This window comes from Dama dama, chromosome X, assembly GCF_033118175.1.
Source record: "Dama dama isolate Ldn47 chromosome X, ASM3311817v1, whole genome shotgun sequence".
NCBI lineage: Eukaryota > Metazoa > Chordata > Mammalia > Artiodactyla > Cervidae > Dama > Dama dama.
In genome coordinates this window covers 109,572,261-109,587,611 of record NC_083714.1, presented here as the reverse complement: position 1 = coordinate 109,587,611, position 15,351 = coordinate 109,572,261, and the positions used below count along the sequence as shown (strand labels likewise).

Below are 15,351 nucleotides of genomic sequence, written 5' to 3'. Positions count from 1 at the left end.
GAATGGGGCATTAATAAAGTAGAGGGCAAAGGTATCTTCCTCATAATTTTGTCTGTAATTGGGTCCACCTAAAGAAATCACTCTGCATATAAGTTAAATAAGCAGGGTGACAAGATACAGCCTTGATGTACTCCTTTCCCGATTTGGAACCAGTCTGTTGTTCCATGTCTAGTTCTAACTGCTGCTTCTTGACCTGCATATGCAGAGTGCATCATTCGAAGTGCCATGCTAAATGAAGCAGAAGCTGGAATCAAGATTGCCTGGAGAAATATCAGTAACCTCAGATATGCAGATGACATCATCCTATGGCAGAAAAGGAAGAAGAACTAAAGAAGCTCTTGATGAAAGTGAAAGAGGAGAGTGCAAAAGTTGGCTTAAAGCTCAACATTCAGAAAACTAGGATCATGGCATCCAGTCCTATCACTTCACGGCAAATAGATGGGGAAACAGTGGAAACAGTGACAGACTTTATTTTGGGGGGCTCCAAAATCCCTGCAGATGGTGACTGCAGCCACGAAATTAAAAGACGCTTGCTCCTTGGAAGAAAAGCTATGACCAACCTAGACCAGTATATTAAAAAGCAAAAACATTACTTTGCCAACAAAAGTCTGTCTAGTCAAAGCTATGGTTTTTCCAGTAGTCATGTATGGATGTGAGAGCTGGACTATAAAGAAAGCTGAGCACTGAAGAATTGATGCTTTTGAACTGTGGTGTTGGAGAAGACTTTTGAGAGTCCCTTGGACAGCAAGGAGATCCAACCAGTCAGTTGTAAAGGAAATCAGTCTTGAATATTCATTGAAAGGACTAATGCTCAAGCTAAAGCTCCAATACTTTGGCCACATGATGGGAAGAACTGACTCATTGGAAAAGACCCTGATGCTGGGAAAGACTGAAGGCAGGAGGAGATGGTGATGACAGAGGATGAGATGGTTGGATGGCGTCATCAACTCTAGGGACATGAGTTTGAGTAAGCTCTGGGAGTTCGTGATGGACAGGCAAGCCTGGCATACTGCAGTCCATGGGGTCACAAAGAGTTGGACACTACTGAGCAACTGAACTGAACTGAAAGGAATCATGTGGCCAATCTCTTTTAAAGAGGTCTTTGGTAACATGGTAACCCACTCCAGTACTCTTGCTTGGAAAATTCCATGGACGGAGGAGCCTGGTAGGTTATACAGTCCATGGGGTTGCAAAGAGTCAGACATGACTGAGCGACTTCATTTTCTTTCACTTGGTAACATGAGAAATCCCCTCACTACCATTGCCTAATTGTTCTAATAAATCTGCAAATGTTCCAATCGTTACATAATATTTATGACTGGGCAGTGAGTTAAAAATATTCTTTGTCCTCCCTGACCTTCTATTCATCCCACGCTACAAAATTTGAAGAAAACTTCAGATTATATTGTTTCCCAGCACCACACATAAGTTTTAAGTGGAAATAATTGCATGGTGATTTTACAACAGGACAGTTCATCCGCAGCAGTCAATCCCTCCTATTCTGGATGAGGATAAGCCTGCTTGTGTTTCTGTAAACAGCCTGCCTAAAGGTGCAGGATCAGAATCTTAAATACCTGTATGTATCAGATGTTCTGCCATTACCCCTCCTGATCCTCTCCCCCTTTCCACTCTGGTGCACACCAACCTAACCTCCAACCATCAGCGCCTGTGTTCCTCTGCCCGAGAGCTCCCCTTTGGCCTCTGGGGCCCGCTTTGGCTGTCCCTGTGACATGCCACAGGGGCTTCCCAGGTGGCGCTAGTAGTAAAGAACCCTCTTGTCAGCGCAGGAGACACAAGAGATGCGGGTTTGATCCCTGGGTTGGGAAGATCCCCTGGAGGGAGTGTACAGCAACCCACTCCAGTATTCTTGCCTAAAGAATCCCACGGACAGAGGAGCCTGGAGGGCTACAGTCCATGGGGTCACAAAGAGTTGGACAAGATTGCAGTGACTTTGCACGCACACGTGATGTGCCACAAGTGCCTGCAAATTCATTATTTCCCCCCACTTCAGCAGCAGCTGTCAAACGATGACTGAGAGGAGTTGATGGAGGGCATAACTCTGATGTACATATCAGGTTACTGGATCCCTGTGTTTCCCATAGACATTAAGTCCCAGTCATTCCCATTTTTACTGGTTTGATAATATGCCTTATATTTCTGCTCTTCCATTTCTCACTTTCCTGCTCCCTTGCTAGCATTCCCTTCACTTTGTCCAAAAAACTATTTGCACGCAAATCTGTTGTCTCTGAGTCAGCTTCCAGAGGAAGTCAAACAAAGATAGTATGCAATTTTGCATTTATCAAAATTAATAGAATGTATATGAAAGTCCCGGTACAGCTTGGAGCAAAGCAACTTCTTGACAAACTGTGGATGGATCCAGAGTCTCCAGTGTGACTGCCAGATAACTCTAGAGACAGTACCCAAATCTCAAAGCAAAATTCAGTGTAATCTGGAGCATAAACAGTATGTGCCACATAGCATTTTCTGGAAGAAGGAAGAACTACGAGATGCAGAGTGAAATTCAACAGTAATACAAAATCACGACTCTAAAATGGCTGGAAATCATTGTCTGCAAGAGGGCCCCATGACATCTTTCAATCTGGCTGTCACTGGAGCTACTTAAGATGTCAGAGAAGTTGGCAATAAATTACTTGCTCATCAATGGTGAAAAAAAAAGGTAGCTGCCAATCTGTAAAACCACATATCCTTGAAATGGGAAGCAAAGATGGCACTGGATAGAAACCCAGTAAACAGCAGCTGCCCAGTGAGAACAGCAAAGCTGTGTGTGAGCTCATAGGCCCTGGATTTATTTGCTTTGACATTTTTAAAAGGAAATTTAATTGGATTATGTCTCCTTCTAGCTTAAAATTTTCTACTGTAGTACTGGCCACCAGATGCATGCGGGAAAAAGATCAAGAGCCAATTAAATTCCACGCTTCACTGAAACAAGGTTATTTTTATTCGTCCCAAATGTAAGGCTGCTAGAGTCATGTTAGTGATTTCACTCTATTACTCCCCCTTCACTCAATCAAAAAAAGGATTTTTTTTATCTATGAATTTGTAGAAAAATCCAGTGCTGTATGGAACTGAAATTGCTGCTTTCTTGGATTTTCTTTCTTCTACTAGGTTGTCATGACCTCGGAAATAATCAAATTAAGTTGACAGAAATCATAAAAACAATTAAATTTCAGTAAATTAAATTGAAATTAATTTGAGGAAAAAATTTTGCAAATACTTGCTAAGATAATCGAGAGCATTCTAATGACATAAGGAAAATCTCATATATAAAACCAGGAGACCTGTTTATGTTTCTATCCATTTCTGTCTCTACTATAATGCCAATATTTCACAACTGCATTTCTTTGCCCTACACCAAGCTCCAGTAGAGTTGTCAACTGTGTGAGTGTAGCTAAAAGTTGTTACTTTTAAACAAGAAAACCTTTCCTTGAAATTGCATTACAGGGCAAGTAAAATTTTCAAGGAGACATGAATTTTTTTAGTTTTACTGATAAGCTTATTTATACAATTCAAGTAGACATCACCAAACCTTTTAAATGACAGTGGATTCTGGCAGTATTGTTCCCTACTAGGTCATTGCTTTGTGTTACATAATCAGTATGTGTTTACCAGTTATTTCTTAAATCTAATGAGAATGACTGAAAGTGTTAGCTGCTCAATCATGTCCGACTCTTTGTGACCCCATGGACTGTACCCACCAGGCTCTTCTCTTCTGTCCATGGGGAATCTCTCGGCAAGAATACTGGAGTGGGTATCTGTTCCCTTCTCCAGGGGATCTTCTTGACCCAGGGATTGAACCTGGGTCTCCTGCATTGCAGGCGGATTCTTTACCAACTGCAACACCAGGGAAGATCAATGAAAATGGTTAATAATCTTTTATTTCAACTGTAAATTCAACTGGAAATATTAGACATAACTTTGCTAAAAGAGTTGGCACTATCCCTTGACTATATAATCTAGACCTTTAGGAATGCCTTTGAGTCTTAGCTTCCTATCTACAAATTGGTAATGATACTTATTGCCACAATATGGTTGGGAAAATAAAATGCCACAGGGTATTCCACCCTCTAAATACCAAAAGATCTTTAAGAAGTGGGGTGTCCAAAGATAGATACCAAGGTGTACCCTTACTGTTCCCTATTCTACAATACCAAGGCTATATATCATCCTGTCATGACAAGAGAAAACTTCAGAGCCAGTTGCTAATGTTTCTGCAGTGCCAGTGCTCATAAAAAGAAGCCACATCCAATTTTTCTCAGAAATGTCCAAAGGTAAGATGCCAGTCACACAGTGTGAATTATAAAGTTTATATGAGATCCAATTTAGCGTTATTTTTTTTAAATGTGACTTCTGAGATTAACCAGGCAGGCTCTAAACAGTGGGACCTCTTTTGCCAGTTTTACAGCTACCATCTGTGAGCAAGCACAATAGAATGGAATTGGGGTCTCTAGGCCGTGACAGCTCCAGGCAACATGCTGAGACCATAGATAGTCACACAATAGAGTGAGAATTAAATTACCTCCAAAGGCTGAGGTGGGGGCCAGGCAGGGGCCGGCCAAGGCAGCTCCTGAGAATCCAGGCTACAGGCCACAGTCAGCAGCCCTGGTGGGTGACAGTAAGTTTCCACCCATCCACACAGGGAAAGTTCTCACCAAATCAAAGCTGAGTTAGCTACAACCACGGTCCTCTCTGAGAATTCTGCTTTTTTGTAGTTGGTCCCCAATTCTATCAGCTGATGCTATGTGAGGCTCACATATGGATGAGTCCTATTGGAGTCAGAGGGACCAGTCCTGACATCCAGCAGACCAAGCTTCAGGAGCTGTTAGTGTGGACTTGGCCTTAAACATTGGCTGTGACGCTTGCTCACCAGAGCATAAGTCTTTACTCTGGTAACAGACTGTGCTGGCTCTTTCTCCATTTGTCCCCCAAGGCCATTTTCTGCCCTTCACACCAAGCTCTCTGCCCTGGGAGGCTGACCTTTGTAGATTGCACCACTTCTTGAGCGTCCTCGTTTTCTACCTTTCGGGTGGGTCCAGCCAATGAGAAGCAGCGAGAGACAGGGGTATGGATTCCACTTCCTCTCTCTCTGCTCTCCCTACCTGCTGCCACTGCTCCAGCACTTCTACTGGGCTCCAATAAGACCAGTCCCTCCTGCTTCTCCAGACCTAGGGAGGGTAAAGGCTTCCCACTCCAGCTAGGCCCTGAGCACTTCACTGCCCGAATTGGTTCCCTTGACCCTACACACTCCTCTGTCAATAGCTCCTGTATTAAATCCATACCCCGACTCCTTTATGAGAGCTGTGAGTCTCAAGCTAGAATCTCAATGGTATAGGGACTCAGTCTGCTCTTTCCTCTGGCCAGGGCTGAAGGTTTTAGTTCAAGCCTGCTGACGGGCCCCCTCTGGTTGTTCAACAGTCCTAACCCCAGGATTCCCCAGCACTGTGCTCCCTGTTCTGGGGAGCCTCCCCGCTAGAGCTCCCTGATGTGCTGCCCTTCCAATCCCTAGTCTTGTGTAGCAGGCCACTCCCCTAATTAGCTTCTGGTTGGCTAAAGCTCATGGTCCTGTTCCTCTTTTTCTGGTCCCTCGCTGCTCCCATTCACTGCAGTTAATCAAGCTTGGGAAGGTATCCCAAATCCCCACCCCTACCATCCACCCTATCCATTCATGCTGATGCAAACAGAACTGGTGCTGAATCTAGTACTGGGACCTGCTTAGCTTTCATCAGCTTCACAGTCTCTTTTCATTTTCCAGTAAGATCCCCACTCAGGGAAGACACCCTGTTAAGTGGACAATGATCAGCCCAAGAGCATAGTAACCCACCCAGGTTCTGAACGGTGGCTGGTGCCAGTAACTTCTAGAGAGGTGTTTATGATACCTCTGGAACTTCAGCCAGAGCTGACTTGTCCAGCTCATACACTGGGGGAAGCATGCAGCTGCCGCACTGCTGGCCTCCACCAGGGCCACGCTTCCACACAGGAGCTCAGCCTGCCATTCCGTGTTCTCAACAGAACTTTAATCTGTCGCGTCACAATCAAGGCTGGGTCACTTTTACAACCTGGGGGAGCTTGTCCTAAAGTCCTAAAGTCCCACATTAAGTGTTTTGGCTACAGCAGACTCTCTAAGTATTGGCAATCCCCAAAGCTCTGTGTGAGAGGTTTTCTTTGCCTGAGTGGTCCAACTCCTCGAGCATAACTACTTCCTCTTCCATAACCATGGCATCTTCTAGCATGTCAGTTCCCTGCCACGGGTGAAAGCTCAGAGAGTAACAGAGGAGCAGGTGCATAGAGAAGGCTATGCCACAGGCCAGGCCCCCAGTTCATACCAAGAACAATCAAGAGTGGTTGGCTGCCAAGACATGATCCATCTAGAATGCTCTTGAGTAAGGACTTGGTGGTCCAGCCTCTAGAAGACCCTTCAGGGATTGCTTCAGCTACAGAGCTGTCTTAACTGCAAAGAGCCACGCTACCCTTTCTAACTCATTTCTAACTCAATTTCTGACTCATTGGAAAATACCCTGATGCTGGGAAAGATTGAAGGCAGGAGGAGAAGGGGATGACAGAGCATGAGATGGTTGGATGGCATCACTGACTCGATGGACATGAGTTTGAGCAAGCTCTGGGAGTTGGTGATGGACAGGGAAGCCTGGTGTGCTGCAGTCCATGGGGTTGCAAAGAGTCGGACACGACTGAGTGACTGAACTTCACTTACCCTTTCTAAACCAATACACAGGGATAAAGTCCAGGTCATTTTGGCCTAACTAACTCAGGATGGCTCTGAGAAGCCATTCTAGCTCCAGAGTTCCCTATGAACCAGCAAAGGCTGCCTTTGGATCTGCATCAAAGCTCAATTCTCCCTCTGTCCACTCCTATGTCCCCCTCTCCCTCCCACAGGTATTGATACCAAGGACATTTCCAAATAAACATCCTTCACATTAAACTCCATCTGCTTCCTGGAGAAGACAACCTGTGACATAGCTCTGACCCATTGTGTCTCAGGGCATTATTAGATATTAACACTTATGTACACTTGTATGGTTCAGGAGATACTACACTTTTTATGGTTCATTCTGCTGTCTGAACTATGCAATATTATGGTCAACCCAGTCACAGGACATCTTTTCATATAGATTACAGACTCACTGGTAACATTCCCAGGTTATCTAATATCCTCTTTAATGAAATGATAACAAGCTTAGGAGTACCAGAGTGCTTCAGACTCTGCAGTTTTGTTAAATTCTCACTAAAGGTTAAATCGGTCAGGTGCCATTTTATATCTATGTTCTTCCTTTTATTTCTACACTGGCTGAAAAAGAATGGCCCCTTCCAAATGTTTCCTGAAGACTGAACTGTTTCCAGGCTTGGTCCTAGGGGATGATAAGAGACCCTAAGAGTAAAGTTCTTCTCACCATAAATGAGTTAACAACTGGAAGAGTCTACTTACTGCTGAAGCACAGGCCCTTTCTGATGCTACATGCCTGTTCTGTAGCTGTTCTAACTCTTACCTTTAAGGATAGAATCACTGATCTTAGCTTTAGAACTTGACAGCTCAGGGCCCAGCCCCCTGACTTCAGGACCTAAGACATCGCCATTTTACAAACAATAGTAACAGCCACCATGTAAGCCGTTACTGTGGGGTAGGTATTGTGCTAACTGTCTCATGTATACTGACATAAGCACTACTTTTACCTCCATTTTTGAGATGGGAAAACTTGAAAGGCTGACTCACTTAAATGAAGTGACCCAGTTAGTCAATCATAGAGCTAAGGATTTGAGACCAGCTTCCTATGATTCCAGACCTTCTGTTCCACATGATCTCTCTAAAGAACCTGAGGCCCACTGCTCAATAACTATCCCAGCAGACAGAGTAGGTAAAAGATGAAATGGGGGAGGGGTGGCTAAAGAGAAAGGAGATTTTTGGCTTTTCCACACTGTGACTCTCCTTCCAATGTAGGTGGTAATCCTTTTGCAGGTCCTTCAATCAATTTAATGGGTAATGGACTATATTCAAAAGAAAGAAAGAAGGTGGGGAGAAAGAAAGGAAATAGGGAGGAAAGAAGAGAAAGATCATACATTATTGCATGTAGTTAGAATAATATTGTTTCATGAAACGTTTGTTCTATTGTATATGTGCATGCTGGGTTGCTATGGAAAAATGTCTTTCTTACTGTAGGTTGTAGTACCAAAAGGTAATTAAATTTCATTCAAACTCAACAGTCATCAGGAAAATAAAAATTAAAGCATAAGATACCACATACTTTCAGAGGCAAAAATGTAAAAATAATGTGAATGCCTAGTGATAGAGAAATGGATGAATAAATTATTCCATACTCATACTATAGTATTAAAGAATAGCTTAGGTCTACACATATTAAACTAGAGAAATGTCCCATGGTGTACAATTAAGAAAAACACACAGCAGATAAAATGTATGTGGTACAATTATACTTCTGTGCATTAAAATGATGAAACCCCAATGCATAGGCAAACATCTGGGTGATGGATTGGGTGGAATAGAAAAGGAGAGAAGGAGAAAGTGAGGAGAAAAACAAACAAACAAAGGTAGTTGTTAACTAGCAAAAATAAGCATGTGTATCACTCAGGATCACAAAAGAAATAGAGGATATATGCAGACTGTGCAAACTTAGAAAAGCTTAATAAAATGACTATTTACAAAGTTGTGGGAAGTGTTCAGGAAAACCAACAAGGGATCCTCCAGACCCTCAAGGAGCCGTTACCACGACCTGAGGCTCAAGGGGCACGTTAGGGTGGTTGCAGCTACATGGAGAGAAACTCCAGACAGGTGCTGTGGACCTTGGAGGAGGAGGCAGTCAGGGAGGGAGATGACTTTTTTAACTCCTCCCACCCTCCACTCTCCTGCTGGTGCATCCCAATAGCTCCCCCAACTGGAGGCCAGAGGGCTAGGGGACCCACTGATGAAGCTCACAAAGATCAGAGGCCTAGGACTCAGAGTAGGGTAGACGGGGCTGGAGCAAAGTTCCAATTGGACAAATGGATGCTATCCAACACAGAATACTGTAACATTAAATGAAAAGGTAGAACATAAACTCTATCCATCATTGTTCTTTTCACATGTAAAAATTACATATTTGTGTGGCTAAGAAATTAAAAGAGACTTCCCTGGTGGCTCAGATGATAAACAATCTGCCTGCAATGCAGGAAACACGGGTTCGATCCCTGGGTCAGGAAGATCCCCTGGAGGAGGAAATGGCAACCCACTCCAGTTTTCTTGTCTGGAAAATTCTATGGACAGAGGAGCCTGGCAGGCTATAGTCCATGAGGTCACAAAGAATCAGACACAATTGAGCAGTTAGCACTTAAAAGGTTACCAAATGACAGTATTAACCTGTTTTTGTGACAGTATCTTGAACTTTAGTGAATTAAATCCAGTATCTTCAATAATAATTATATTTAAATGATTTTTTCCTTTTTCATTCTTTGTGGTCAAACAGATCTGAGTTAAAATTCTCACTCTACCATACACTGGCTGTTCTTCTAACTTCCTCAACTCTAAAATGGGAATGATATAAGTATCTACCCTCAGAAAGTTGCTCTGAGGATTAAATGAGCAAACAGATTTTGAGGTCTTAGAAGAGAGCTTGACACACAGTAAATGCTTTAAGTGTGTGCTGTTGCTATGGTGATGATGGATCATCAAAGAGTCTCTTAAGGAGTCTGCTTGTCTCCTTGTCCTCTCTCCAATCAGAGCAAGGGCCCTTTAAAGGGTATACCTAATCACGTCACTCTCTTCCTGGACATTTGTTCATGGTCTCCAGACTTTGCAGAATGATATGCAAACCTCACCCATGAGGTTATCTCCAGCCTCATCCCTCTCCTCTCCTCCCCCTTTGTGGCTTTATCCCAGCCACACCAATTCTTCCTGGTTCTGACCAAGACTCATGCTGCCCCTTGCCCTAGAGCCTCTGTTTGGAAGACCACTGGGTATACCATGCCACTCTTCCTATCTAACTCTTGCTATTCATCATCGAAATTTCCAGTATCACCTCCTCTAAGACTTCCTGTCCCCCAACCCTCCTCAAGGTAGCAAAAATGACTGTCTCTAGATCTCAGGACACAGCACCAAAACCGCTGAGAGTGGATACTTAAATGTGATTTGCCTGAGAATTAAATTCATACATTAATGAGTTAAGTAACTATCCCCGAAGTCACTGAGCTAATCAAACGGCAGGGCCAGAATTCAAGCCCAGCTCTGTTTAACTCCAAAGTTCACCAGTGTTTCCCCAGCATCTGGAGGTTCTAAGGCTGCCTGACACTCCAGAAGAGCTGCATGCCTGAGGGAACTCCCCAAGGGCACTAGACCAGTTCAGGCCAGAATGAGCTGGTCAGCAGAGACAGGGAGGAATAAATGCCTCCTTTCTGAGAGTATCGACCACATGACATTTGCTTTATCAAGGGACTTTCCCAAGAAAATCAATTTCTGGAGCATGTTAAAACATAAACAAACCGCCACCCACCCACCCACTCCTTAAAGACAATTGGTCCAAAGAGATCTTAGAGAATTCAGACAATTCCACAATGTTGAGAGCATCATCTGATCACAAGAACTTTGTTTTCCCTAACCAAGCATTTTTCTACTGAATTTCTATTTCGAATTTGGCCCCACTAGGAAATATGCATTTCCATACAACATTGCTTCACCCAAGGCAAACCTGTGTGCACCACCTCAGACACACTCGGGATTCTTGACATATGCACCATTTGAGGTTTGCTCTTGTGGTTTATGATGATATTACCAGAATCCCCTGATAACAGTGTTTATATCTATTTATAACTGTAACCTATTATCCTATTTTCCATATAATTGGGTGTGACTTAGGTTAAAAAACATTCAGCTGCATAAGAAAAATCACGCTCTTATACAGCAGATGTTCGCTTAGCATGGAAAGTGAATTAGCCTTTAACACAAATACTCAGAAATACACAGTGCTCTTTCCAAAAGCACTGATGTTAATATTCTACATTGAAAAATAATTTTAAGATAAAGGACGTTAAAAACGCAAGGGAGGTAGCTATGGCTGGTTTCTAAAACAGGTATTATTGCTAATTTTACCTCTTTAATGTATGATACCACTTCCAATTCAGGCACTGGATTCACTCTCCAGTTCAGGGCATAGAAAAATGACTCGTAATTTATTTGCTTTTCACTGTCTTCAAACCTAAAAATATAATTATATGATTTGAGTCAATCTGTAGAATTCAGGACCAAAATGTCAGCTTAAATCCACCAGGAAAACATAAAGTGCTTCAATACTGATATTTTTCTTATTTCTTATTACTTTATATTTTGGTTCTAACCCTCCAGGGTGTAAACTCTTTGAGAGCAGAGACCTCACACATCTAATTCACCAAAGTATCCCCAGGACCTATGACCAACCTAGATAGCATATTAAAAAGCAGAGACATTACATTGCCAACAAAGGTCCGTCAAGTCAAAGCTATGGTTTTTCCAGTAGTCATGTATGGATGTGAGAGTTGGACCATAAGGAAGGCTGAGTGCTGAACTGATGCTTTCAAATCATGGTGTTGGAGAAGACTCTTGAGAGTCCCTTGGACTGAAAGGAGCTCAAACCAGTTACTCCTAAAGGAAATCAACCCTGAATATTCATTGGAAGGACTGATGCAGAAACTCCAATACTTTGGCCACCTGATGGGAAGGGCTGACTCACTGGAAAAGACCCTGATGCTGGGAAAGATTGAAGGCATGAGAAAAAGGGGGCAACAGAGGATGAGATGGTTGGATGGCATCACCGACTCAATGGACATAAGTTTGAGCAAACTCCGGGAGACGATGAAGGACAGGAAAGCTTGGCATGCTGCAGTCCATTGGGTTGCAAAGAGTCAGACATGACTGAGCAACTTAACAACAACAATAGATCCATATATGTTATCATGAAAATATGTTAATAATATATTGTTGAGTGGAAAGGAGGTTATAAAATAGAATGCAGAGTTATGATTTCACTTTAGGTTTATATTTGTACAAAACAGCATTTAAAAAGTCCAGTAACAATACACAGAAGTATTAAGAATAGCTATCTTTGGCAGAGAGGTTATAATTGTTGCTTTTTCTTTAGACTTTTCTGTATCATTTGAATTCTTTTAAATTTATAATCAGGAAAACTTAAGTCCATTTTCATTTTGAAAACAAAAAACACAAATGATTAACCTGCATCATAAAGCTATAGGTCAAAAATAACTAATCTAGTTGACTACTATTTCCTAATTATAGACATTGTCATAAGTTTATTCTTAACCATAATAGAGTTTTGGCCATTAAGACCTCAAATTTTCAAGGCAATTGCTACAATGTCCCCAACACAAAGTACTTCTTATTGTAATACCTCAATGCTACCTATTCTGAATTTGACCACGTTCTGCCAATTTCTAAGGCTAACTATATACTGGTTATGTAACATGATTTTTGGAAGAAGAACAAAACAAAGATGGTCACTAAGGCATTGTTCCAAGCACCCTGCTCCAGGTTCCTGCCCTTCTCTCAGCATCTCTAACTCAACATGCTCCCCCCTGCCCCCAACCAGCAAGTGAGGTATGCAAGTTACTATTGCAAGGATGAGCAGAGGATAATTAACTATAAGAAAACTCAGTGATGACAGAAGCAGGAAAAAAATAACTCATAATCGGTCAAAAGGCTTTTTTTCCAAGCATTAAGAATAGCTCACATTTATAAACTAATAAAAATTAGCAGCAATAAATGAAATGTTACATGATGAAGTTACATAGACTCATCAACCTAAACAAAGTAGAATAAACTGAGAGATCAGAACAGGGGAAAGGGAATTCAGTCATTTTTTTGTGTACATTTTCTTTGGCCAAGGATTCTGGGAGACAGCTCCAACATGCTGCCCCCTACCACTGTTTAGCCTGTGAATTCTGGCTCACTTGTCATTTGAACTCATTGAAAGGACATGATCTGTTTATGGAATAGTTTATAGCCAAAATGCAGGACCATTATGTCTTTTATTTGCCTGTTTTTGGGGAGATGAATTAAAACTCAATCAATAAAAGATGTTTTGTAAGAAGCTTTCCTTCAGCATGGTACCTCGAAGAAAAGTATTCCCTAATACTCTTGAGTAGGAGCTGAGATCAGAGAATGAGATCATGGAGGGCCTTTGACTTTCATACTAAGGACAGCTAAGAGCCATTGGAGTACATTGTGCAGAACAGTTATGAGATCTCTGCTATATTTTCTGAAGATCACACTAGTTGATATATTGCAGGTACAATGTAGGGGCAAGGCCACAGTGGCAAGCGTGCTTAGCAGTCTTCTGCAGTAATCTGGGCAAGAGCTAATGGCAGCTTTGATGACAGTGGTGGCAGTGGAGAGCAGTGAGGAATGGTAAAGTCTGAATATATTTTGAGCGTAGGATTCCTGAAAGATTTTATAGTGTATAGGAGAGGTGAGGGGGAGAATGGATAGGAATGGATTTAGGAAAACTCCCAGGGTTTTGCTTGAACAACTGGAGTTTGGTTTTGGATGTGTTACATTTTGATGGGAAGTGAGCAGTTGGGTATATGAGTCTGAAGTTCAGGGAATAGGTTTGAGTTAGAGACTGAAATGTGGCAGTCATTAGCATACAGAATGTATTTAAAGCCATCAGCCTGGAAGATTGAATGAGATCACCAATGAAAGAAGTTTATCTGTCTGTTCCTACAATAGAGAATCTAATTGTTGCTAAATTCCCATCACATCATGACAGGAGGCACGTATTGAATCCTAGAGGTTTCAGAAGTATAATATCCCAGTGATTTGGAAACCAGTCAAAAGACTATGAAAGAAATTTAGAATCAGGTCTGACTTCACACCTTATATACAGTCCACTAACCAGTTCTGTAGGCTCTAACACCTAAGCATACCACAAGTCTATTTTTCTCCATCTTTTCTATTCTAATAGGCCACCATCATCTCTGACCTGGGTTACAGGAACAGCATTTGTATCATGGTCTTTCTGTATCTATTCTTACATCCTCCACCAGAATGGTCTTTCTAAAACACAGATTGGATCAGAGAACTTCCTCGCTGACAACTCTCCAGTGACTTTCCAATCCACTTAGAACACAAGCTGAACTCCTTAATAGAGTTTATAAAACCACATATAATCTGGTCCCCCACTGACTTTTCTGATCTCATCTGAAACCTCTCTCCCTCTTCACCATCTTCCAGGTACACTTACTTTCTTCATGCTCTCTGATCATACTAAGACTGTTCCCAGCAATGCAAGGCATTTGCATGTCCTGGACCCTTTGTCTGGAAAGTCTCCATTCAAATGTTACTTCCTCATAAAGGCCTTCCTGCTTCCACTTATTTAACCTAGTCTCCATGCCTAAGTAAGTCTATGTTTGCTCCATATGATGGCACTGGATGGTACAGGAAAACTTCTGGAAGTCACCACTTAAGTCCTATTATCAGACTTCCTTACCAATCTGTCTGATATTTGCTTATGATCACCTGTCAACCCTGGGCCTCTAGCACTTTTCCCTGCCCAACTCATGATAATGTCTGACTCAACACAATCTAACCTTTCATCCATCTCAAAAGATATTTGGGAAGCTATTCTTGACTCAAATATTATTCGGGAAGGATCAAATGGTTTAAAAGAGTACATACACAGCTTAATAATGATGTCTAAAACCTTTTTGAGGAAAAATGTTTGAAAGATTTAATCTTTCTGAAGTCCCAAAGCCAGGCCTCAGGAAAGAGCTGAGCTAACGTGATAAAATGGGCTTCCCTGATAGCTCAGTTGGTAAAGAATCTCCCTGCAGTGCAGGAAACCCCAGTTTGATTCCTGGGTAGGGAAGATCCGCTGGAGAAGGGATAGGCTACCCACTCCAGTATTCTTGTGCTTCCCTGGTGGCTCAGCTGGTAAAGAATCCTCCTGCAATGCAGGAGACCTGGGTTCCATCCCTGGGTTGGGAAGGATGCCCTGGAGAAGGGAACGGTGGCCCAATCCAGTAATCTGGCCTGGAGAATTCCGTAGACTATATAGTCCATGGGGTCTCAAAGAATCGGACTTGACTGAGTGACTTTCCCTTCACTTCACTTCAACATGATAAAACAGCTCAGCTGGTAAAGAGTCTGCCTGCAATGTAGGAGACTCCGGTTTGATTCCTGGGTCAGGAAGATCCCCTGAAGAAGGGATAGGCTACCCACTCTAGTATTCTTGGGATTCCCTGGCAGCCCAGATGGTAAAGAATCCGCCTGCAATGTGGGAGACCTGGATTCGATCTCTGGGTTGGGAAGATCCCCTGAAGGAGGGCATGGCAACCCACTTCAGT

The 15,351-nt window shown here is 42.5% G+C and overlaps 1 protein-coding gene across 1 annotated transcript in view; it reads right to left on the bottom strand.

The window, feature by feature from the left end:
- EFHC2 (EF-hand domain containing 2) overlaps nucleotides 1–15,351 on the bottom strand; it is a 230,999-nt gene that overhangs the window by 10,456 nt on the left and 205,192 nt on the right. Inside the window, exon 14 of the mRNA XM_061135839.1 lies at nucleotides 11,108–11,213. Within this exon, the coding sequence (XP_060991822.1) occupies nucleotides 11,108–11,213 (106 nt within the window). The remainder of the gene's footprint in view (nucleotides 1–11,107; nucleotides 11,214–15,351) is intronic.